General features: G+C 38.1%; 1 protein-coding gene across 7 annotated transcripts in view; it reads right to left on the minus strand.

Annotated features, from left to right (window-relative positions):
• The window catches only part of LOC148408869 (kinase suppressor of Ras 1-like), a 30,067-nt gene extending 9,041 nt beyond the window's left edge, over positions 1-21,026 (minus strand). For all 7 annotated transcript variants that reach the window (XM_088441393.1, XM_088441396.1, XM_088441395.1 and 4 more), the window contains exons 1-5: positions 20,524-21,026; positions 6,707-6,847; positions 3,271-3,418; positions 2,701-3,184; positions 83-264 (exon numbers count right to left, since the gene is read on the minus strand). In XM_088441393.1, coding sequence (XP_088297519.1) covers positions 83-264; positions 2,701-3,184; positions 3,271-3,418; positions 6,707-6,847; positions 20,524-20,730 — 1,162 coding nt within the window. In that variant the 5' untranslated portion in view covers positions 20,731-21,026. The remainder of the gene's footprint in view (positions 1-82; positions 265-2,700; positions 3,185-3,270; positions 3,419-6,706; positions 6,848-20,523) is intronic.
• Positions 21,027-26,579: the final 5,553 nt, after the last annotated feature.

Genomic DNA, 26,579 nt, shown 5'->3' on the forward strand with positions numbered 1-26,579 from the left:
TCAAAAGATTGCAGGATTACAGTTACTGTATTGTGCTTGCCAAACGAGTATGACAGAATCATCATTTGAAAGCAAAGCTTACTTTTAATGACACTATGCTCTTCCAACAGTGTGGGTGTTCCGGGGAGGGTGTAAGGCGCGGTGGTTGCAGCTGGGGGCAGCCCCGGAGTTCGTACAGGAACAGCGGGGTAGCGAGAAGGCGTGTCCTCGTGTCCATTCCCGTTGACTTGCATATTCAAGAGATTTTTGTTCTTTTTGATACATCTGGAAAAAAAAAAAAAGAGAAAGCAACATTAAAACATGACACAAATCAATCAAGATTAGATAACGTGGCCGGCAGTTTAATTTTAATATAAGGTATGGGTGCACAATTAATCGAATTTTAATTGCGATCACGATAGTGGCTACCACGATTAATTAAGCCGATCATCTGTGATATAAACATTCAAAAAGCGGGCTACACGACATGGCAAATCCAGCACTTTGTCATCCTACCACCGGAGGGCAATGCTTGCCGCATGATTGCATGACAAAAGCCTTTGCGTATCTCACCCAAACATATTTACCAGGTACATTTTTTTTTTTCATTAGTTTGCACTTTATTTATCCATTTTATGTTATTATTATTACTATTTGTAAATATCAAGCCTTGAAGCCTTGTTTGTATACCACTTGTTTAAAAAGGGCAATAAATAGGCATGTTTGACCAAACATGATCGTGATAAATAATCATGATTTCAATATTGACCAAAATAATCATGATTATTAATCTGACCATAATCGTGCAGCCCTAATCAAAGGGAAGAAAATGTAATGAGTTTGCCATCCATCATAAAGAACGAGTATTGATATACCATGTATTAAGAATTTTACTGTACTCAGGAAAAAAAGTGGGTGCATTAGAAGATTTGTAAGAAGGTCCTTGCTTAGCATAGAAACGGCTCAGTTTAGCCTACGACATCAATGCAAAGCATCCGGCTGCTACTAATGCAACAGCTAATGAGAGCAACAAGATGCGAATGAAGCCAGACATAGCAAAGCTCATTGTCAAACTGAACTTGACATCCTGCATTTGAGCAAGTCTGCGATGGACAATATTTTATATTCATGTTAATTTCCAATCATTTGACAAAATAAAATGGTGCCAATCCTCCTGATGACTGAAACTAAGGGTGGCAACTAGCACTTGGGACTCAAATTCAGCGGAAGTTGAATGCTTCTAACTGCATCAGTTAAAGTAATCGAGTGAAGCCACTTTTTTATTGTTATAGATCAATCTTTTAATTAGCAAAATCATTTTTTTAAAATCTCTTGACAACACTAAAAATACATACATGAATTTATTTGACCTATGTTCAGTTTGAAAACCCAAATGTGGCTCTAGAGCCCAAAGGTTTGTCCAACTTCTGGGTTAGAGACAGCACACTACCGTGTGGCTTCAATCGTTTGATGCGGGTTATGTAAGACGGATTTAAGGCAAATTTGAGTGGCTAAAACGAACTGGCACGAGACAGTCAGGGTGACACCCCGAGCAGCCAGACTAAAGTCTCAAGGATGCACCTTTTCATGCACTCGCGTGTGAGCAATCACACCAGGAAAAAAAAAAAAAAAACCCTGACATTACTGCGGCCTATTTTACACACATTTTTTTATAACAAGGTCACCAGACTGCGTGTTGAATCAGTCCTGTTTTTTTATCCTTGGAAAAAGTTAAGACTTCCATAAACAGACAGGATATGATGGATAAACATGGCGCTTGTTTTTTTAATGCGCATCCCATCGTTATGGACAGACAGCAAAGAAAAGGGGAGACAGATTGTGCGTGTATGTCTGCGTGTGTGTCTTTGACTCGCCACCTCCGAGCATTAGTCCGAGGAAATACTTCCTGTTTGGACATGACTCATAATCTCTGGGAATCTGAGGGGATTAGCCCCGGCCAAACATTCAGAGGAAGGAGAGTGCGTATGACAGAGGCAAAAGAAGTGAAAGGCAAACAGACATGAAAATGACAATGTTGTTAAATGTAATTTAGATGAAGTCGATGTCAAAAGTCTACAAACCCCTCTTCAAAGGCAAAGTCTTTAATATGATAAAAAAGACAAATCATTTGCTAACCTTTTTCACCACTGATATGACCGCTAACCTGTGCATGTTATTTGGAAGAGGAAAAAAAGAAAAAAATGTGGCTGCACAAGTTTCTCACTAACACCAGCCATCATCTAGAGGGGAGTCATCATCTAGAGGGGAGTCAAATCCTAAAAAAGTTCTTTCGGTTTTTTATATAATATTTTTATTATATTTAAATATTACTGTATACTTTTTATATCTGCTGTATTTAGTTAATTTTCGTGATGGAAAAGAGCAGTGTACCATACCCATTAATTACAATTAGGGCTCGACCGATATCTATTTATTTATTTATTTATTTATTTATTTTAAAAGGTGGATGGAGGTTTTGGGCAAAAAAAACACATTACTAATTGAGCTCATTTACTTCATTTAGATAATTGAAGTGAAGACTGTAAAGTTTTCTTTTTGTTTCGGGCCAAACTGCAGTGAGTGCTGTTTAATTGTGTGGTTTTTTTTTTCTTTTTTTCCAGCGGTTTAATTTTTTATATGCGACCCGAGTGAGGATAAACGGCTATAAAAAATGGATAGATATTTCTAATGGCAGTCTTCCAAAGCATTGCGACCACTTACTTGTTGGTGAGTGGGTCTTCGATGCGATTGCCCAACTGCGATTCGTGACTTTTGCTGCGTGTCAGCGTGATGTTGGGGAGCAGATGTAGCACTTTGCGTGACGGAGGCGGTGGAGTGCACGGAGGCTTCAATCGGTGACGCCGCTTGGACGGCGGCGTTGCGGGCGGTGTGGAAGTATGTCCGTGGAGACGGTTGGAGCGAGATAAGGACATGGGGAAGGCATTTGACAGGGGGCTTTCACCGTGGAGGTGTGGCGTCTCGGGCGTGGGGACCGCCGACACTGAGCCGGAGCGCGGATGAGGAAAAGTGGCGCTTGGGGTGGAGGGCGTGGAATGGATGGTGGACGGGCGGGCTAGAGGCGAGGGACTGTGCGGCCGGAGCGGGTTCCCGAAGCTGGGAAGCTGATCTGCGGTCAGTAGAGAACCACTGTCCCTCCTGGTGGACTCAGACAACCAACTTGTGCTATCTTCCTTCAGTTCACCTCCTGGAGCACAGAAAAGGGTGAAAGAAGGTGGTCAGCATCCATGGAGAATGCGTGAAAATGTAGGGAGATGGCAGCGACACACATACCGGCTTCAGTTGCGCTCTTCAGGCAGGAGAGGGCAGCACTGAGTCGGGCACATTCTTCTGAGGTGAAGCCTAGCCTTCGCATTGTGTCCCTCACCTGATTTCCTACCATTTGCAGTAAGGCATCCAGGGAGAATTTGGATTCCACAGCCTACACCAAAGCAAAAAAACAAAAAAAACAATGAAAAATGATTAATAGAAAACATCTGATAACCTAGTAGCAGTTTCATAATGGGTGACAGGTGGCAGTGATTTAGCTAACATGGTTTACAAGAGCCCAATCTGGATTTTTTTTCAGGCTGATGACGATTTTTGGCAGACAATAGGCCAATTAATAATATTAAAAGTATGATGATTGAAATAACACTCGCCTCCCAATTCATTTCAATGGTGGTCAAATAAAAGTACTGTACTTAAAAAATGAGAGAATCCTGAAAAGGTTGTATTTCTGGACTTGCAGTCAACATTATAATAGAAGGGATACAGGTAACGCCTACATTAGGGCAAAATGTGTGTTATGGCAAAATAAAACGTGTTGGCTTTAATTTTTATGTTAAATTGCCAAAATAATGCAGCTTTTATTTAATATTCAAATTTTTCCGTTAGTACCTGTATATGTGGATTTTCACTAGCCTGATAGCTATTCCCCTGCGAATAACAAGAGACAACTGTAAAGCTATAGTTAAAAGAAAAAAAAAGTTAATTTTCGGTTCCTCAAATGCGTTTTGTGGCTATTTGCATTTAAATAATGATGTGATAAGGACATTTATCCTCATCATATGTGTTTATGTTATCACTAATTGAAAGTGTGTCAATTTTTTTTACATGTATTTATTTTGCACTATATTTCTATTCAACTAATTTTTTAAAAACAAACTGTGACTTGAGGTTGTGTAAAATAGTGACATCTGGGTCAATTACTTGTCCAACATTTTGCATTGCTCACTTAAGCATTGCTTGTAAAAACAAATGTCATTGTACATATAGAATTAAGCATAAGGTTCTTAGATAGATTCATGTGTAGCATTCTTAGCGGTTAACATTGTACTAGAAGAACAGCCAATGTCTACATTACCGCCAAAGAAGAGCAATATGAGCGGATATAATCATTTATGAATCAGAAGGAAACAAGAGCAAGCCCAGTGAGTTTGGGATGTTGTTTTTGGACATGGGAAGTGCGCAATTGCTTATCAGTCCGGTCAAAGCGGTGCTCCGACAGGGCAAACAGTGATCAGAAAGCAAGGGCAATGTCCTACGCTCAGGTGTCCACTGTAAGCAAATGGAAATGCGCAAACAGAGATTTTAGAGTGAAAGTGGAAGGAGAGCAACACCCACCTCAATCATTTGTCTCATAGGTCAGGACAAACAAATTATTCAACTCTTAAGTGTACACCAAAGCAACATGTGCTTGAACAAGGTGTTACGACATTTATGAAAATTATATGATGCTATGACATCGTTTCTTGAAAACAGAGTCATTTTAGTTTTCTATATTATTTTAAATGACATGGTTCATTGTGTCCATTGCATTGGCAGCCTTTGCCACTTATGTATATGCCGTTTCCACAGACAACACAGAACAGTACCGGACAGCCAAGTTATGTGGGCCGGTGCCAAACTTTCCCTTTCTCAAATACCAATAGAGGACGACATGACAGACATGGCCTCAAACTAAAGCCTGGATCGCTGAATAAGGTAAACAAAATCAAATCTCTCAATTGTGTAACTCCAAATGAGCTAAGCTTCAGTTCTCCTCTAGAGAATTGCATAATGTGTGCATGTAGAACTCAATTAGATATGCGGGGGGGGGACCTCAAAGTATGACGCAATGCAGTTCTACGTAGAGCTGGACAATATGGTCGAAAAAAAGGACACGGATTACAATTTTAAATGAAGATTTTCCATTTTAATGAAAGAGAAAGATTTCCCATTTTTAATGAAAGAAACCCCGCAAACACTCATTTAACGGTTTGATTGATCTAAAAAAATCTTGTGGAAAATAGAGCATGAGAGCTGTTGTTTTCCAAATGTATTCAAACATTAAGCTTAAGGAGAATCTAAAAATGGCTGGTAGTAAAACAGTTAATTATAGACAAAGCAATAACTTCTTGTTGCTACAAATGGCTAAATAAAGATCCTTTTAAATGTCTCAATGAAATAATATCATTGTAAACATGTCTTGTAAAGCAGCCCTCCAGCATTCTGCCACTTTTGCAAAATCTCTATTTCACGATTTAGCGCATTTTCAAATCTTTTTAACTTTTAAAAAACATATTAATTGAATTTATTCACTTTATTGTTCAGCCCTAGTTCTACACAGTGTTAAACATTCACAAGCATACACCTTTTCTGGTGGTGCCAAACAGAAAAACCAAATTGTTTTGCATGACGTCATCAAGAGTTTATCTGATTTAGTTCAATTGTAATTAGAAAAACTAATATTATTTAAAAAAAAAAAACATCTTATAAAGCACAGCGGGATGTATAAAGAATAAAAAGCATGAGAAACATCCTTGATGATCACGTTACAGTGAGGTCACAAGACAAACGCAAACAAGGATAACAAAAACATACAGTAGCTGACAGTTTGCAGCTGCACAGGAAGGAAAGCAAGTGATGGGAGATAAAAAAATGCAGCAAAATATGATGAACAAATAAGTAGAGGAATGATAGCGACATTGAATTTGCCAAGGAGGGAAGTGAAAATGAATGATGTATTACTTTCAAGTATGTCCTTTAAAATTGGCACAAGTGGAATTGAAGTAAAGCAGGAAATGTCTTTTAAGAGGTCAGGATCAGCAAAATATTTGGTGCAGAGCAATCAGGGACCTTCATTCTAGGCAACATGCATCTGCAGCAAGAAGCATCTAGGTCACATATTTTTAATGCAAAAATATATACTCAATGCATTAAATAACTGACAATTTTGCGATAGAATACTTTAACAAATGAACAATTAGTGTGAATTTTTATCCAGAAAAAAAAGACTGTCTAAATAATAAATAAATTACAAAAATATATATTACTTTAAACGAAGTCCTAAATGGGTTGTAGGGTCTTATAGTAAAGCAAAACTGAAGAGGAAAAATATCCAGTAAAGTCATTTTGACAACATTTGTTGCGCAGGCCTAAAAAGTAGAACTCAAAACAGCTGGAATTCGGATCGTTCGTCTCATAGTCATCTTCCCATCTGAAGGCCAAATGTCTTGAGTACACCCAACAACAATAAAAACAATAAAAAATAAGATTGCCCTGATCATTCCAATACTTTTGGAGGGCACCAAGCCCTCAATCATCCATTTCAGAGTCGCAACCTTTATTTTACAATTCATTCGTTTTTCATAACTGCCATAGAATTCACATCATAGTCTGTAGTAATGCGACCACAATTGCGAGCTATTAAACAGATATAAATGCAACGAACTCGATCTGAGTTTACCTCTATGAGTTCCGAGCGTAAGTTGACGATGCGGAGCCAGTCTCGCAAGCGTGGATAGCTGTCCAGGTTGTCGGGCCTCTCGGTCTCGGGCACTTTAAGCTTGCACTGCAGTTGTTTACAGATATATTTCAGCAGCTTCACCTGCAGGGGGCAATAAAGGACACGACACATGAGGGGAGGGGCAGCCAGAGAAGAAGTTGTGCTAAAATAACAGGACATAGTCAATATGTACTGTTAGCTTTTCTATTCGAAAATCTACAAACTGTAACCACACAAGTCGTCGACATACCGACAGTGTGTGTTTGACCCAGTTTCACTGTGCCCCCGGAGTGCGAGATATTTTGAATGAACAAACACATGAGTACATTTGCACAATGTAATTTGGAGAGAAAAACTACATCTCTGTGAAATAGGTTGATGTTAACGGCAGAGCGCCACATTTATGGATGTGCATCATTTCCATAAAATACTGTAGCTGGATTTGATATGTACTGTATATACTGTCGACACAGTGTGCAATATGATTCAGAGATGGTATGGTCTAAAGTGGGGTTTTTTTGTTAAATCATATGTATTTATTAGGTAAATAATTTTATTTTGTTTTATACTTGTCCATATTATTTATTTTATTATTTAGACATTTTTTGTTATTCTATTTTAAATGCATTTTCTGATTCATAATGTTTTTCATCACACACCTAGTATTATAATACATTCAGAATAATATAGCGTTACATAAATACCTCTTTGACTGTTTATTCCATTAGTACATTAGTTAAAAAAATAAATACATAAAAATAATAAGATGCTGGTCTTTTTTTTTTGTCTCCTTGCCCCGGATACCCGCTTTGCAGTGTGCACATCAGAAAAATATCAAGCCAATCACAGCAATAATTATTCATACAGTACATCAGTGCTTCTCAATTATATTTTGCCAAGCTACCCCCCCATGCGCTGAATATTTGTATCTAAAATGTTTTTTTTCGTATACTTAAACCTGTATACTTTTGAACATTAAGAAAAATCAACTTTCAACAACTGTGAATTATTTTTACAGCATTTATATGGGTTAGAGCTTCATCTAAAACAGAAAAAAATAACCAAGTGCATCAAACTGTCATCAAACTATCCAAGTACCTAAAACCAGAGGAAAAACAAAATTGACGAATATTATTTTATGGCAATTACACTTCACATGAGAAAAACAAAGTCATTTCCCTGGGGTCGTCCGCACCCCCACACCTCATGCCTCCCGAGGGGGGCCCGCCCCACTATTGAGAAGCACTGCTCTATATAGAAGTAAAACATGTCAAAAACACAGTATGAAATCCTTCTTCAAAATAAACCTTAGTTTACAAAATACTATATGGACAAGAATGCCTTGGAACACTTTTATTTTGAAGTTGTTCCCGTGCAGCGTGTTGCCACATAACAGCTTGACAAGTTGCTGGATTGCGACTGTTGCTTCTAACTCCTTGTATAATACCACAACATTGTTTTGAAATCACATTCAATCGCCAATTAGTGGCCTTAAAAAAACACCTTAATGACGTTGTTGACAGTTTTTACCAGTGGCTGCAGCTAGCATAAACTAGTGGCTGGCTAGCGACGCTTAAGTGCTCCATATAGGCTGGCGTGAGACACACATATGTCTCATACACTGTTGCTCCTGTTGCCATTTTAGTTGGCACATTTGCCGCATAGACCAAAATTCATGGAGCGATTTGGAGGGTTAGAGTTGAAGAATAAAATAGTATGCAGCAAAGTTTAGATTTATCCCCCAAAAATACAATGGTTGTTTTTTCATAATGAAGTGAAAATGTGTTATTTTGTGATCAGGCCAGATTCCCCATGATCTGATTGTCAACTGGACATCCCCAGTTCAAGAATATATATATATATATATATATATATATATATATATATATATATATATATATATACAAAGAATATTAGTATTGGATAGTTGGAGTTGGATAGTAGTATCAAATAATGAATTTCTGTTGGTTCTGAGCATATCTTGCAGCAGATAGTATACAAAAGCACAATGTTGCCAAATTAGTATTCTATGTCTATATTTAGTAAATTTTCCAACCCCTCAAGCAACTTTTTTTCCACATTAGAAAAAAAAAATGCAACCAGTGACCTTGTTTCCTGCTAAGAAAAACATGAGTCGAATCAGTTTCACATAATGTTCCGTACGCCAAGATGAAAAAAAAAAATGAGTAAAAACTTCTAACTGCTTCCAAGCTTCAAATATTTTTTGCTGAGAATAATTCAAGTACAACACAACATAAAATGTAATGAGAGAGCTGTAAATAATGTGACATTACATTTCAATCTATGCAGTATTCCAGCTCCTTCTATCATTTTAAACAGAACTTTAGAAAAATCATGTTCATACATACAGGTTTTGACAAAAGGACTTTTTATATACATGTATGGAATTCTATTATTGTATTTTTTGATTATTAGGTGCACTGAAATTCAAAGTAATTTTAGAAACAAAGCATTGTCGATTTTTGAGAAAGTTAAAGGATTTTAAATGCAGTTTTTTTTATAACAAAACGTTCATGCTTAAATCTACTTACTGAAAACAAACAAACGGTTTCAGTGCCTGCATAACCAAGAAAAAAATGTAATGAAAAACTTGTTTTGAATACTTTAATACTTGAATTTATTTCTTTTTATTTTCCTTCAAGGAAACAGAAAAAAAATCATAAATAATGTTTTGATTTAAAGCCATATTATCTAGCCATGATGAATACTGTACATGTAGCAAATACATTACAGTAATCCAATCACAATTTACAATAGTCATTTTGGATAAAAAGTAAATATGCCAATGATCAATTTAATTCTATTAAAAAAAACAGATACTGGGTAACTCATGTTACATTAAAACTAACTTTAAACATGGCTGAATGGAGAGACAGTTAGCACAGTACTTCTGTGAGTAAGTATTGTATGTATTACAATACACACCACAGTATTGGTTTGCAGGCCGAGTTGTGTGGCGGATTGTGTGTCCCCTTATCGTGCAGTCTATCTGCATGGGTCCATTACAGCGGGCGGCACCTTCAGATGAGCCGTGCAACACCATCTACCTCGAAACCAGCAAAAGACCTCAAGTGCCTGAGCACTGAATAGGAGCGCACGTCTTTTTCCGCTCTTTCAATTCTCTAGATGATAGGCAAAGTTATAAGAGAAGAAAAAAAGCACACAGATGGTGCTCTGAGAAAGACTGGCCTTGAAATGGAAAAAGAAATAAATCCAGACTACAGACTATGAGGCGACGCGCAAAAAAGCATCTTTAGCGGAGGTCAGACGCTAAAAAAGAAAAAGATTGTGTCAGCTGTCTGCTACAGCGCACGATTTAGTTTTGAATGGAAATATCGATAAAACCAACTTTCCAGTTTTTTTTCCATTATTCTATTTTACAAATAGCCTTGAAATATTGATAGCCGCTTCTAATTAACCTACAAACCTTCAATTTCAGACAAATGAGGGACACTAGATTAAGCGCCCCACACCCTCAATCACCTGCTATAATTAGACACACCAACATCATTTAATACAACTTCTGACATTTGCAAAGTTCTTGCTATGCATTGTGGAACTTGAAGTAGACAAAAGGCTTTGATGCAAGAACTAAATGTTGCAAGAAAGCTTTTATTTTGCTGCAGGAAACATGAACACATAAACATTATATCTACAAATGCCCGTCTGCGAAATCTGTAGCATTGAATAGCTGGTACGTTTTGTTTTTACTTCTTTTTATATAGCCCTAATGCAGCCCAAACCACAATTATAAACCTATTTTTACATTAACTTATAAACAGTGCCAGTCAGTATGAGGAGGTCAAGGAATTCTAGCTTGTAATTCTTGAAAAACATAGCTGGGAACTATAAGTCACTCAGTTGTAGAGCCCTATCCACAGCATTAAGATGGCTGAGAAAAACAACAAGACATGCTAAACTGTTGCCGACTTCGAATAAGTTCAAATAACGAAAACATGTTTTCAGTCACATTTTCATTCACCAAATATTCCTCCAATATTTCTTTGTCATATTGATGGCACGATATCAATGACATAAGTATCACGAGTCATCTACAACTCAGAATGATCATTTTTTTTAGAATTATGAATAAACACTGAACTGGATAGTGTTTCCTAGTGTTTCCATTTTTGAATAAATTATGTGACATTAACATAGTTGCATGCATGACAAAGGGGCAACAAGTTAAAATAGCTCCTTCGATGTATGGAAGAAAGGCAGCTTTTTTTTTTTAATCTCTTCCTTCCCCATTTTCTCACATGCTGGCACAACATATTTTTACTCCACATGCAAAGAAACGACATTAATTGTGTTTCTCGTGGACGGAACACAAGGTCCAGAGGCAAATCACACCTCACTTGATGTGGCTAACGAGCTAGCCCCGATTTGCCTCCCTGTACTCCATTGCGGGCCCGTGACGTCAGGTTACCTAGCAACCTCTCTTCTGAGTCGTCAGCAACATTTCAGTGGGATTTTCCCATGCATGTGAAACACTGAGCGCTGGCAAAATGCAACCCAACGTATAAATGTCATCATGTGGCTCTGCGCAGCAACAAAGCGGGATGGGCAACTTACGGAGCGTTTGACTCATGTGTTATCTCGCTAAATATCACGAGCGAGAAGTCCCCTAGTCCCTCTTTAATATCACCGAGATGGCATTTAGGTTGGGCTCGCAAGCGTGTCAACAAAGCGCGATAACAACAGGCCTCTCTCATTTTATTTTTGGTGCAGAGTAGCGAAAGCAGCTATTGACGCGTGGCCTGGAGGTGGGCGGGTGGTGGTGGGGAGACAAATGGCGTCAGAGCCCACCTGTCAGCCTGGCTCAATGGCGCCATGGCAACGGACTAATGCTGTGAAGGGATGAGTGACAGCCAGCGTGTCAGCCAGGACGGGAGAGGAGCGCAAAGAAAGAGAGAGTCCCGGAACACGACGCTTCTCCGATTTTTCCTGACGCTTGCTGATATGGCCACATTATGGCACGTGCCAAGGGAAGCGAACCCCCGCCACACAGAAAACCAAGCAACCAAATTCTGTGCAAAAGCAGGTTATTTTCACAGGAGGATCAACCAATTTTAACTTGATTTCATTTCTATTTAGCAATGCGTGACCCAAATTAACTCATTCAATGCCATTGACGGCTTTAGACGTGAAAAATCCATTTTTACTGGAATGGCAGTGAATGAGTTTTGATTCTATTTGTCAATATATCTTGATGCAGTCTATCAAAATGCAGAAAATAAATGACTTAATCTGGCATTTGTCAGAAGAACATTTAACTCTTTTACTGCCATTGACGGCTATAGACGTCGAAGATTAATTCTTTCTTGGCTGCTGTGAACGAGTTAGAGGACAAAACATCTCATCATGTTCTATTAGACTTGGGCAATAAATGTAATTAAATTGGTAATTCTTAAAAATAAATGACATGAAAACTAGGTAAATTGTGAAGTCGAGCTTTTACACAAAAATGCCAAGATGTTAGTTAGTACAAACTACTTAGTTGTGGCATTTAAACAAGTTATGCACAAGCTATGAATAGACACTTTTTGTGCAAGCTAGGAATTTTAAGTTTATGATCTAAAAATCAGAACACTATTTCCAGGATTAATCTTTTTTTAATAAATCAAGACTTCTCTAAATAAATGTCAGGACTGAAAACAATAGAAATGTAATTTTTGGCTATAATGCCCAGCTCCATATCCAATTAATACTAATATTCAAACTAAGGTTGATCAGATTTTGACGAGAATAAGAACCGAAAACCCAATCACATATTTGATCTTGATTTAAACATCTTGTTTCATGATTGTGCTATCACTATTTGAGGGGAACTGGAAACTGCATCTCAGAGCAAATCAACAAAATTCCACATATTATAGAAACACATTTAAATGCACTCAGGAAAGAGAAAAAAAAAAATCGACCATTTAAATACTAAAGAATTTCCCCAAACATTAAAGAACCTAAATATTTAAAAAGATTGACAAAAAAATTCTGTCTTTAAATGCCGAGAACAATTATATATAAAGTTTATATGGCTTGCCAAAGTTGCCACAATATTCTGCTTCTGAACTTGTTATGAATCACAAAACATGATCAATCAAGCCCATGACCAATTATAGAATATGATGTGCAACAATTTAGGTTGTGAACACAACCGTAAAGTTTCAAAAGGTTTATACCAAACAATGATTTTGGTGCACCGTGACAGCGCTAGCAATTCTAACATTATGACCGATCCTTAAGCGTACTTCTGATTTCTAGTGGTAATAATAGATCAGTCTTCAAGGGAGCAGGGACACACTTTCTAGTAATCCAAATGCTGGACTGCTTTCAAGGACAGACGGTACATTTTAAAAGGAAATCATTCTGCCCGGTTTATACTTGTAGCTGAGCAAAGAAAATGTGTCAGGAGATAAAAATAGTGCAGGCAGGGAGGCCAAGATAGGCAGCAGCCGGGTCACATGACCTTCAAGGGGCGCGTACATGCTTGATAGTCTTGGACAATGGCCTGCTTGACGCCCCTCCTTCTCCTTTATTGTTATCGCTTGCGGTCGATGACCTCCTGAGCTTGGATGGGAGGGGGCATTTTACGCATGCATATCAGAATTAACATTTCAATCATTTTATGATTCTTTTGTTTTATTTCATTCAACTATTTTATGCCATTTTATACCCTAATATTTGAAAAAGGAAAAAAAAAAGAAGAAAAACACTGGGATGTCTGAGCTCTGTAAAGACGTATAAATACGTCTTTGGGATTGAATGAGTTGACTGTAAAAATGTTTTCGGATATACGACTCTTTAACGGAACCAATATAAACTGGAAATACAAGCCCTTGCATCTTCCCGCTGCAAAATTACAAAATGCAACAAATCCTGGGTGGGTTTAAGAATAGATCAACTCCTGCCTACATGGTTCCGCAACCCCCCTTTCCACTGTTTTGCAGGTTCACATCACACACTGCGGGTCATAACGGAAATACAGACAGGGTCAGTGTTGCTGCAATCACTAACGTCGCGCTTCCTCAGAACTCGCATGTGAACCGCGTTCTCTATTGTTTTCTCCTCAGTCAAACACACGCACACACAGCAGTCGTCATGTCATAAGCAGCGGCACTACCGATTGGCTTTGATTCTCCCCTCCCCTTTCCTCCCCGCTCTCCCAGCCTCTTTGCGCGTCATTTGATTTTCTTATTTAACAGCCTACCCTGAAAATGCGTAGGAAGAGAAGATGTCTAAATATAGATGCAGCCAAAACAGCTCACGCTACATGCGCACGGCATAGGCTCTCTCGCGCGCAGAGGAGACAAAACACGGTGACGCCACGCCGCTCGACGATCACCGCCATGCAATACCGCAATTAAAAAGACATGCTCGTGAACGTCTTTTGGAAAGAACAATTAGAACTCTCGAGTCCTCGCTACATGCTCGGAACTTTCTAACCAGCTTCAAAAAGAGCACAGACTCCGGTGCAAAGTGGATATGATGGAGCCCAAATCAGAAATCTATAAAGAGCCACACTACAAGTCGAACGTAGGCAGCGCGAGAGGCAGACAGAGGCCAGACTGAGTGGGATTAACATGCGTAAAGTGAAGTAGCGGTTAGCACTCCATGTGGAGAGGCCGGTATCATTATCCTCTCACTGGCAAGGCAGAACAACACACGGTTCAAGTGGAATAATAAAGCTGTCTCAATGAGCATGTAAAGTGAATTGGAGTCGCTCTTGATTACACTCCAGTGTAATATTCGAGCAAGGCCGCTTTTGCGTCACCTGTGTGAGAGCTACTTTGACCTTGTGGTGTTCACTCGGCGCCATTAAAACTCAAGCTGAGAGGTTATCTCAATCACGCCTAATTATTTGTCACTGCGCATTTTGCTGCTGTGGCTAGGAGAGAGGTATCGGATATTTTTGAGATTCAGAAACCCTACAGAACGTTCGAGTCAAATAGAGCATTCGAATAAAGTGGATATTTTTGCTCGGTAAAAAACGATGAAGACCGAATCACATATTTTCACTTGATTATGCAAGGTCACTTTTTCATGCATTTTTTTAAGGGCCGCCTATTTTCTATAGCTGCTTCTGTGATCAATACGATCACCAACTGTTTCAGGCTATAAGCATCAAAATGTGCAGATAAATTTACGTCTATCACGCCGGCCTACATTGAACACGAGTGCTAGTTTCTAGCGGCTAATTTATGCCAGAGTAAAAGGTAAACAGTGGCGACTGGTGCAGTATTTCAATGTCTGCGTAATTACGCCGTTTGTTAGCACTGTGTATCAGCGATTGAATGTTATTTCACAATTTTATATTTGTATCGGGAGTGGGGAGCGACAGTTATGCAATAACACTCTGCCTAAAATAACTTTTAAATAAAAGTGTACCAATCCATCAAGATTTTGATCGTCAAATGTTGATCGTCCAATACTGAATATGAGCACGACTACTCAGTTTCATCCTTCATGAAAGCAACAGGTAATGCAAATGAATGAATGAATGAATGGACATTTTCTACAGATTTAGCCGAGAGTATTCGCCTAAAACAAACTCATATACTTCTTTTCTTCCATTTTGTAGATATGACGGTTTTCATGGAATGATCATCTTTTAGGAATCTACAATTTACGGAAAAGATAAACATAAAAAACAGTGAAGTAATTAGATTGTTATTTTTTCGAATAAATAAATGGACAGCTGCAGCATTTGGCAGGTACTGAACATCCATGTGGATGTGTGGGAGTTTCAAGCAAATGATGTCTCACAAATCTGAAATGAAAAGATCTTCACAGACCTTATCACACTAAATTAGTGGTTCTCAACATTTTTTCAGTGATGTACCCCCTGTGAAATATGCTTTTATCCAAGTACCCCTTAACTCCTGCAAAACATTACTTTAGAACCCTCCAAACGTCATTTGTATTTGTCCACAAAAAAAATAATCAACATAAAGTGTCCTCTTTTGATCATGGAAGAAATCTGTTCTCAAAAATAAATGTTAATTGTTAATAAATATTTGTCCAGAGGAAATAATCAACCTAAAGTGTCAGACCTGTTCTCAAACAGAAATAATATTAAATAAATATTTGACCACAGAAAAATATTAAACATTAAGCGTCATCTTTCGGGTTTACAGAAGAGATCTGTTTACAAAAATGAATCATTCCCTCAATCATTAATAAATATTTGTCCACAAAAAATAATCAACATGAAGTGTCAGACATGTTCTCAAAAAAAAAAAAAGAAGAAATTATACTTAAATATTTGTCCACAGAAAAATATTCAGCTTTATGTGTCTTCTTTTGGGAACATAGTAGAGATCTGTTCAAAAAAATAAAATATTAACTCGACAGGAAACAAAAAGTGGCACGTGACAAATTCGGTGGAACCATTTTAGTATGGAGGATAATCTGGCTTTTCAAAATAACGAAATTGAATAACCTACTGAACATAAAAATTGTTTTATGAAATTATATTTTCCTAAAACAATTAACTCAATAATCATTTTTAACTGATTTTTGCATGTTTCTTGATTTGTCTTATTTAAAATCCCGAATACTCCCTGGAGTTCCTTCAAGTACCCCCAGAAGTACCCGTACCCCCATTTGAGAACCACTGCACTAAAGCAATGTTTAACGTTTTAATTGGCACAACTGTTTGGCTTGTAACAAATCGGTAAGAAAACATAATATGAATTATTTGTAGACATTGGCATTATTATTGAACGAACTTAGCAGCTTTAAGACGTTAACCCGCATTAAAGCCACTATTCTGGAGCAAAAACTACCAACTGCATTAGCCATGTAAAAGAGAGCATTGAAAAAGACAACGGATCTCAAACAAGAAATGAAAGCGGTATGAAGCGAGGTCAAAACAGTGCTGGGAAAGACAAAGGAAGTCAGAGTCCCGCCCTGCTAGCGCCAACCACTTGAAAACACAAATGCTGCAAGACCACCTGAGAACTTGACGAGGCGGCGGAATGTTACGACTCATCAGGTCGAACCGCAACGCTATAACAAATTGCTTAAGAGAAAGGGGCAGTACTCCACAATTATCTGAAGCAACAAAACGCTGTTCAGACCTCGACTTAAAGACAAAATAGTCCTTGACAAGGCCCCGACTGCAGGCGCAAAAAGCATTCAGAAACAATACAAGAAGCATGACCGCCCTATTCTCGTGAGAGTTTCGCAACAAATTGGTGTGCAAGGCGCCGCGCTCAGGAAGTACTCAGCTCGATCAGATCTGCTTCCAGGGTGTCATGCATGCCTCGCCTGCTGAAGGATAGAGGCTGACGATTGGCTTTTTTTTTTTTTTTTTTTTTTTGCACGCTCATGGACACAACCATATAGGCCAGTATTGACATTGGCTTTAAAAATACAATAACTGTCAAAAGGAAAGAGCTCATATATTTCTTGAGGAGCTATAAATTATACATGTTTGTTTTAGTCCCATATGATATATTAATCAACTGTGCAGTCACTGTAATCATTCATTCATTTTCTATACTGCATATTCTGTTTAGGATCAGGGTAAACTAGAGCCTATCCCAGCTTAATTTTGGCAAAAAGGGAAAAATACACCATGGACTAGTCGTTCGTCAATCACAGGACATATAACTTGCTGAGACCCAGGCTATTCATTTGTGTCCACTGTATTGGACATTTGTTTTTAGTTGGTTTTTTTAATTGGAACTCTCCTACTAAGATATCCTGGATTCTCCAATCATGACTCGTGTGTTTCAGCAATTACCTTTAATGTCTTGCTAAGACAAATTGGACATGACGAAAACAATTATAAACACGTTTCCACTTGAATTGGTGAAACAAGCAACTTTCATAAATTTCTGATGATCAACATTCTCCTTTTTACCTCAATTTAAACTGCGCTCAGCAGCATACTAATTTCCCCCTCATAATCTCTTCCCAATAATGTTAGTCTGAGAGATGAACTTGCAGGAAACACATTTGTCAGCCTTGTTTGTTAAAAAGTGATCAGTAGGAACAGCAACTGTGTCAGGTTATCAGCATCAAAGTGTGCAAGATCATTTATGTCTATCAGGCCAGCCTATATGGAGCACTAAAGAGCTGCAAGCTAGCACCTAATTTATGCTAGATGCAGCTTTTTTTTGTAATTATAATAATCATCATCATCATTAAATTCACCCCTTGCGAGGCAGGGAACATTGAGTCCGAGTGGACCATGCTCCATGTCGCCATCGTTGAGGGAGCCGCAGACCTCACGTAAACAGAAGATGGATAACTGGAAAGCTAAAAATGTCAGCACATTACATGAAATTCTCCTGACAGCTCTTTAATCAGTTATTTTGCAGCTGACATTATTGTTTGATAAACAAAACAAAAAAAAGAAAAAGAAAGCATAAACAGATCCTGTGGTGGCCTCAGATTAAGAGTGACCCTCAAGGGAGGTCACATGAGCATTATGAATAAATAGATGATATACTTGTAAGATTTTTAACACGCTTAGTTTAACGTTGTCTGGAGTCCAAATACAATTCAACATTTGTATTCAAGTGTGTTAATGTATTGTGGGAGTTTCAAAGGACATATAAAGCAATGTTTGTTAGGGTGAAGGGGATCTGTGATGGGGTATGACATTTTTGGCAAGTAGCGCTAAGTATATACTATGGCTGTCACTAAGCAATTTTTAAAATCAATTATCTTCCTGATTATTCCATTGGTTAATTAAATATTCGCAACCCCCTCACTCAACTTTTCATTTTTTTGTAATCCACAAAAGTTGAACATGAGTTGGCGTGGATATAAAAACTTTTTTTTTTTAATTTATGTTCTGTACGTATGAATTTTTAGACACCAACAAAATTTGCCTGTACTCAGCTGTTAGCAATGACGATTAGCATTAACGCACTTAGCAAATTGCCATTGAAGGTCAAAACGTCCTGACTACAATTTAGTTCACACCTGCATAATGTTTTATGTAAGTCATTTACGCAAATACTGTAATCGTGTCCCGGCAGTTATTTACAGATAGTACTTAAAAATATTTCACAAGTCAATTTGAAAGCGTAACTGCCCGATAGCTACTATAAGGTCAGTAACTTCCTGTTCTTATTCTTGATGAGCAGGCTTTTGTAAGTGAAGGCCCCCTACTGGTTAAACTTTTAACATCTAAAACCGAGCCGCTTTGGATCGTTTATAGACAGAATACATTCTCAGATAATACAGCCATCTTACTTTTTGGGAAGTTCTTTATCTGGGAAGCTCCTTGTGCGACAATTTAAAAGCTCACAATTAAAATCAGCCATTTGGCCACACGGTGGTGCACAAAGACAAACAATGGAGCCATATGTCAAGACTGTCTTTGCATACACCATTTTTTTCCTACTGTACTGGCCTTCCTGATTGGGGTTTGCACCTGCTCACTTCAAGGTATTCCAACTTCCTTCCATATTCCAAATGCATGCATGTTGGGTTAGTTGAAGACTACGAATCAAAACATGGGCTACGAACAATAAACGGATGGCCTCCTTACAAGCAAATGGCAGTTGCAAAGAAGAAATCTGGTACTTGTCAAAACTACGGCCCGCGGGCTGGATAAGACACACAAGGAGTTTTAATTTGGCCCAGAAGATGGTTTTGTGTAGCATTAAGAAAAATGAAATTTTGATTGCACTTCACTGTACTCCTTGAAAATTTATACAACCACATATTTTATTTAAGGGATTTTCCTTCCTCAGGAAATTTGTGTTTCATCTTATGATTTCTATACAAAATAAGTATTTTATAAAAAAATGGGAAAACCATCACAGAAAATTTTCATTCATTTCAGGAAATGTAAAGAATATATATATATATATATATATATATATATATATATATATATATATATATATATATATATATACACACACACATACACATACAGTAGTACACTTATTTTACCAGTTTGGCTGAATTTTTCCTTTATGTGGCCTCTGAGCTAAAATGAGTTAGACACCCCTGCTCTATACTAGTTGACTGAATTATTTTGGTCATATAAACGAAGGTCGGCTAAGATGAAATCTAACTAGCCTGTTGCTTGATTTTTTTTTTTTTTTTTTTTGTCAGCTAAAACAATGCCAAATGTAAATATATAAAAAGGGAGAGCTCCAAATAAAGCAGAATCATTGAAATCTTGCTGAATATCATTAAGTTATTTTGTCGAAATTGCATTTTTAAAAAAACGGTGTGCATCCATTGACACATAGCAGAAAAGAGCACATTGTGCAGCGAGGCCCTGCGCAAAGCAATGTCAGGTCATTACAGCGTTGCATCCAGATGCACGATAGCTTAGGCTGAGCGTCGCATTTAAAAACAAGAACATGTTGTGCAATTCGGGTTTTTTCCCCCCCTTTGTTACTTTGTTAATCGTGCGAGCCTCTGGGAGTCTAGGCTACAATACAAGCACGGCATGTGCGGCGCATGCAGTTCTATAAATAAAAGCAGATTATTCAATATTAAGCCGAGATGATTGTGCTATGAACTAAGCAACGGGGTATCCTTAAGGGAAAAAAATATTAGAGGTCAACCAGGAGCATTTAAGCATCTTTGAGAGGCTGATGCAAAACATGAACAAATAGATGACCGTCTTTTTTTTTTTTTTTTTGGAGGGGGGGGGGGGGGGGGGGTGCCTAACAAGGCAAAAAGCCTATGCGATGGAGGCGGACGTGGCGGCTTCATGACTCCGCAGTTTGACAAGACTCATGACGGCCCTTTTGTCACAAGAACATCCCATTTACCTCCAGCGTGCGGATTTCTTGCTGCGTGAGGTCGTTGGACGCGGCGCATTTGGTCCTGAGCCCCTGTAAGCTGGAGATGGAGATATCTATCATGTTCTGGATCAGTTGGCACTGGTGGAGCGCGGCCATGGCTTCGTCGCCCCCGCCGCCACCGCCACTGTCCCTCTCCGGCTTGTCGCCACTCTCGACCATGTTCCCACTATCCATTCCTCGGCATTTGGGCTCAGCTGGGAGGGCTGGAGTCGAAGCGTTAATGGATCAAATCCGACATATGCAGCAGCCCCGGCGAACTATTGTGAAAAGAAGCACCTGACCGAGCCAATGTCCCCAGCTTCCGAACCGGAGGCTGATCGAAGCGAATATATCTTCTTCTCTTACAATCCAATGAAAACGATCGATGGAAGGATGTTGTTGAAAAGTCCCTCGAACGAGACCTTTCAGTCCGTTGTTTAGCGACGAGAGAGTCTCTCTCTCTCTCTCCCCAACAGACAGCTCTCTGCTAGTGGCTTTCACCGTCTGTCAGCTGTTAGGAACATCATGGGGTGCGCGATGCACTCTGGGAAATGTAGTCTACACGGTGAGCCGCGGAGTACGCCTTTGGCAGAGAAGTTACTGCTGCGCTGAGATGTGAAAGTTGTTTGGCAGTTGTGCCGTAAAAAAAGAGAGGCACGATCATCAAACTAATTAGTGCAAACTAAAGTATTTCTTCATGCTTACCAACACTTCTCAAATTTAGCCTCTTGCTAGCTTACTGGGACTTCAAATGTGCCCACGTAACATTTCTTTCTTGCACTTTGCAATACGACTCATTCACTGATACAAGTGCTTAAAACTAGATAATTAAAAAAAAAACGCACGCACTAATTACCCCATCATTGTAGGATATGTCAAAATTAAGTCTAGGCGTTGGAGGCTAACTGCTATCAAAAATGTTGTGCAGACATGAGGAGCATTCATATGCATTTGGACGTTTCAAACTCACACATAATTAATTAACCTATTAATTTATTAATGTAATCTATTACAGTATTAGGGACGAAACACAAAACCACAAGACAAGATGTCTAACGAGATTGAGTCCAAGAGAGAAAGGTGAGATTTTGGCAAACTATTTCAAATGTTTTCTATGCTTTCATTTTCAAATTAAAATTTTTGCATGTGAATGTAAACAAACAGGAGAGTTACTTTAGATACAGGCTCAATTTTCACTTGCATGTCTGGCTCGAGGGCACCTCAGCTGTGATGGCCTGTGCCGAATAAGGCAATCGAGCCTAGAGTCCCTCAATCACAGATTTTATTTTTAGCCATTCTGTCACAGCTGTCCCGAGTGAATGTCATTATTCCAACAAGAATGTAAGAGAGCCACATAACGTCAGGAGTAGTCGATCTAGTGCAGTCCTTCTAAATTTGTGGGGCGGGCCCCCGGTGGGCACGTATGACTCCGCGGAACGGGCTTTGAGTTTGCTGTCTTAGATGTAATTGCACATCCACTTCACTAGGTGGTGCAGTGGCGCTCATTGGCAAAGTCTGAGTGGGAATTTAACCATTTTTAATTACTGTCACCATTTTTTTCTAAATCACATGAATGATTGTAATTTCGAAAACAAAAAGCTCGATCTTTTGTACTTTTTTCTTCAGGTTAAATTGTTCAAGATGTTGGTGCTCCTGTGTTAATGTTCCAGGTCAATTACATATCCAATGCATTTTCTACAGCCGCTTATTTTAACAAGGGTTGCAGGCTTGCCGATGCCTATCGCGGGGGGGTGTCTGAATTGGTTGCCAGCCAATTGCAGGGCACACAGAGACCAACAACCATTCACACACACAATCAAACCTAAGGACAATTTATTAAGTCCAATACACCGGCCGTGCATGTTTTTGGAGTGTGGGAGGAAGCTGCAGTGAACCCACGCAGGCTTGGGGAGAACATGCAAACTCCTCACAGGAAGGCCAGGGGCAGCTGGAATTGAGCTGGACATGCTAACCACTGCTCCACCAGGCCGCCCAATTTACATATATTATTATTTATTGATTTAATATATGTTTCAGCATCAAACCGTTGAGTTGGTCACAAACGTTTCCGTGGTGACTATGTGCGGGGTTGCAAAAAAAAACAAACTCTAAAAAAACTGCATATTACAAATGCACTCTTAAATTGTGGAAAGGAATGAGCTAAGTCATTTTTGAACAAAATAGGATTTTGCAGAAGTCAACAGGTGGTGCGCAACATGATCACTCCTTCCTCCCACTCTCTTATTTCCACAGAAAAAAGGAGCAATTGAATGTTTACAAATGTGACAGATTCCCATTTTATTGCTTCAAGTGAAGTGGTCTGTCCTCGTGTTGAGAAAGAGGGTGCAATTTTGTAAAGAACTATCAGTGGCACACACGATTGACGCCATGAGGGTGTGATGTTCTTTCCTTTAATATCGCCTTATTATACAATAGAACGTGACTCACTCCTCAAGGAACCTTGTGTTCCCATTCTTCATCTGACTATACTTTTCTTATTGCAATGGGCTTCAGCTTTTTTTAATAACAGGGAGTCATGGATGGATCACATAGTTCACAAGTCATACAATAAGCTGAGAAACATTACTGCTCCTAAAGTGAAGACAGTCACCATTTACAAAACCACATATTTGCATTTTGTATGGAAACTATGTCAAGGTAATTTTTTAAATAAACATTTCAAAAAGGGCTTTAAACAAATGAAACGGCAATGGAATCTTTTTAAAATCGATTATTCTATCAATTTTTCTATTCAATAATTGTAATTGACATCGAATACAGATACTCATTGTCTTCTACACGAATTAAATATTAGACACCAACAAATTAGCAATTTCTAGAAGGTTAGCAGTCGAGATTAGCATGAGCGTACTGATTACCATTTAAGGTAATCAAACACCAACAATTTATTCCTATTTCACCCCTATCATGGTATCGCTACATTACACATGTAAACGTGTCTTTAAAGTCACTTACAGACGATGTCGACAATATTCCACCAGCGAACCTGAACCTAACTTTAAACGGAAATTAAAATCAATCCACCTACCGTATCAGTATGCCATGTGTGTACTGTACCCCGCTTAAAATTTAGCAATGAGTAGGATTTTTTTTTTTTTTGGTGCGGTTTTGTTATTATGCAACTTCGTTTGAATGAGGGCGTACTGTACTAATAGCACAGACTTGATGGTGTCCAGCCAGCAGCGCAGTGTGTGCCACTTTTAACTTTGCCTCCAAATGAGAAGTTATTAGCTAAAGTAGTGCACATGAAGATAGATAATATTTATCATAGAAGTAAATGGTGTCCAAACTACGGCCTGAGGGCAATTTGCAGACTGCAAATTCACATTTTGGCGGCCTGCGGCGTACACTGCAAAATAACTTTTTGATTGCTACTTAAAAAAGAAATAAAGTCTGATTATAGGCAGTGTTATAAGAATTAAAAAAAATGCCTTATCACCTTTAATAGAATGCCTTAACAGTTTAGAGCAGTGGTTCTCTAACTTTTTTCAGTGATGTACCCCTGTAAAATATATTTACAGCTAAGTACCCCTTAACCAGTGCAAAGCAATTTTGGGTTAAAAAAAAAAAAAAAAAAGACTTAAAACATGTCATCAGTGTCTTATTAATTCTAGACCCTTTCAAACTTAATTTGTATTGGTCCACATAATCAACCTAAAGTGTCCTCTTTTGGATCATATACGAAATCTGTTATCAAAAAGAAATACATTTAATTGTTAATAAATATTTTTATAATATATATAAATAATTTAAAGCAATATATTAAACATAAAACGTTACATTACAGTAGAGATCTGTTCACAAAAATAAATCACTGACTTAATCATTAATAAATATTTGTCCCCAAAAAAATAATCAAAATAAAGTGGCAGACCTGTTCTAAAAAACAAATAATTATAAATAAATATTTGTCCACAGAAAAATCTCCAACTTAAAGTGCCCTCTTTTGGGATTATAGTATAGATCAAATTAATCATTAATTTGACAGGTGACACGTGAGAAGTTGGGTCCTAGCATTCTAGTATGGGGTAGAATATGGCATTTTACAATAAACAAATTGAACAACCTACTGAACATAAAACTTATATTATGAACTTAGATTTTCCTGAAACAATTCAATATTATTCAAATTATTTTTGAAGGATTTTTGCATGTTTGTTTATTTAAAATCGAGTACCCCCCGAAATTCATTTTTACCATATTTAATAATTTCAGGTAAAAATAAAAAATAAATAAAGTGGCCCTTATACCTTATGTTATGTGTGCCCTCAGAGGAAAAGTTTTTGACTACCCTGTCTAAAATTTTTCTATTTCACAATACAGTAGGTTTCTACTCTGGGCAAGAACATTAGCTACACTTAAATTCCAATCAGATTCAGATTATGAGTTTACAAAAACATTCACTAACATTGCACTGCATCTTTTTGCAATATATAAGAGCACAGTCTTAAAACGTTTTACACGTTACACAACAAAAATGAATGATTCGACAAGAAACAAGAATGATTCGATTTTTAAAGGGGTAGTGCGATACAGGAGAGAAGCACAGAGATGAGGAAGATCACTGCGTAGAAATATTTAGCCATAAATATTGCTAAACAACTCATGTTGCTTCACACAGGAAGGAAAGAGTACAGTATTTGTCTTATCTATCACACGATGTCTGTCTTGCCACCACTTGGACAACTGACACACATCAGTCTGCAAAAACACATTTGACAGCTAAACAATCCTTATCTTGACTATACAACTTCAAGGACTCAATTTGGAGGATGATTATGGGTGAATTTAAAAAAAAAAAGTCCTCACCATTGCTTGCTTTGCTTTCTCCTCCAACTCTTTGCTGAGTTTTCCCATCCAAAAACATGTTGTTCATGAAATCGCACTTGATTATTCTTTGGAGGTGCATGCATCTTGTGAAGGTGTCGGGAGCATAAAAAAACGCTAGGATGGGCAGCTTGTGTGTTATTCAGCTGCGGTATTATAGCCTCATAGCCCAGGCAGTCCAACAGGGATCTTAAGCTGTTTAAAGGGCTGCCAGGTGGCGCCACTTAGCATGGAGCTAACTTCGCACCAAATTAGATTGGAGACCGTCAGCCGCCATCTTTAGCGCAGGGGATTTAACCATGCGAGCTTGGAGTCTTGGAGCAACTTTCAAGTGCATGACGGGTGCACATTCCTGCGTTTAATTAGTCCACGTGACGTCACAGTCGACGTTAACGGGCTTAAGTTAAACTATTCTGCCAAAACCATTAAGAAAAAAAAAATCACTCAATTAGAAAGTAGAAATTATCGTCACATTTATAACACTAAACCACAGTGAAATTTATATGCATAGTAATACAACACAATGAAATTCTTATTCTGTTCACTTACCTGAGCAGACTACATTCCACAATCGAGCAAATAATAAGGTAGGCAAGTCTGCAATTTGAATATTTGTTACAATGTTACTTGAATATGATGTGGGTGTTACAATTATCTAGAATGTCTGATTGTATATAATTTTAGTATTGTTCTGTTAACAGTTATCGGAAAAGGAATTGTAAAAGAACACAGGGGAAAAAAAAGTATGTCAAAAAAAAGTTCAAACTCAATGAAACAAAAACATGACAACAAAATTAACGGTTCATACTTGTTTTTGTTTGAAAAGATTCGTTTTTTATTTATTTTTTCTGCCACAGATGTTCAGCATTGTCCAGCGAATAAATGAATAATTTCAACTTTTATTTTTTCGACTTACTTGCATGTTATGTTTACTTCGTCAAACTTTGAGTGATGGAATCACACTGAGCTGAAAAAACCGCGGACTTCAAGTCCACGCAGCCGGCATAAACATTTGAATATGATTGGCGCCATCTGCCGGACAACTGTAAGAATTCATGATTTCAAGTTATTACATTGAGTCATAGCTCGTGTGATTGGTATACCGCCTGAAATTCGTTTGAGGGGCCATAAAAATCATTAAAAACTTGAATTTTAAAATGACTGATGGCGAACATCATTTGATAAATACAAAATAC

This window comes from Hippichthys cyanospilos, chromosome 18 (assembly GCF_059441005.1).
Source record: "Hippichthys cyanospilos isolate Australia breed blue-spotted pipefish chromosome 18, RoL_Hcya_1.0, whole genome shotgun sequence".
Classification (NCBI taxonomy): Eukaryota; Metazoa; Chordata; class Actinopteri; order Syngnathiformes; family Syngnathidae; genus Hippichthys; species Hippichthys cyanospilos.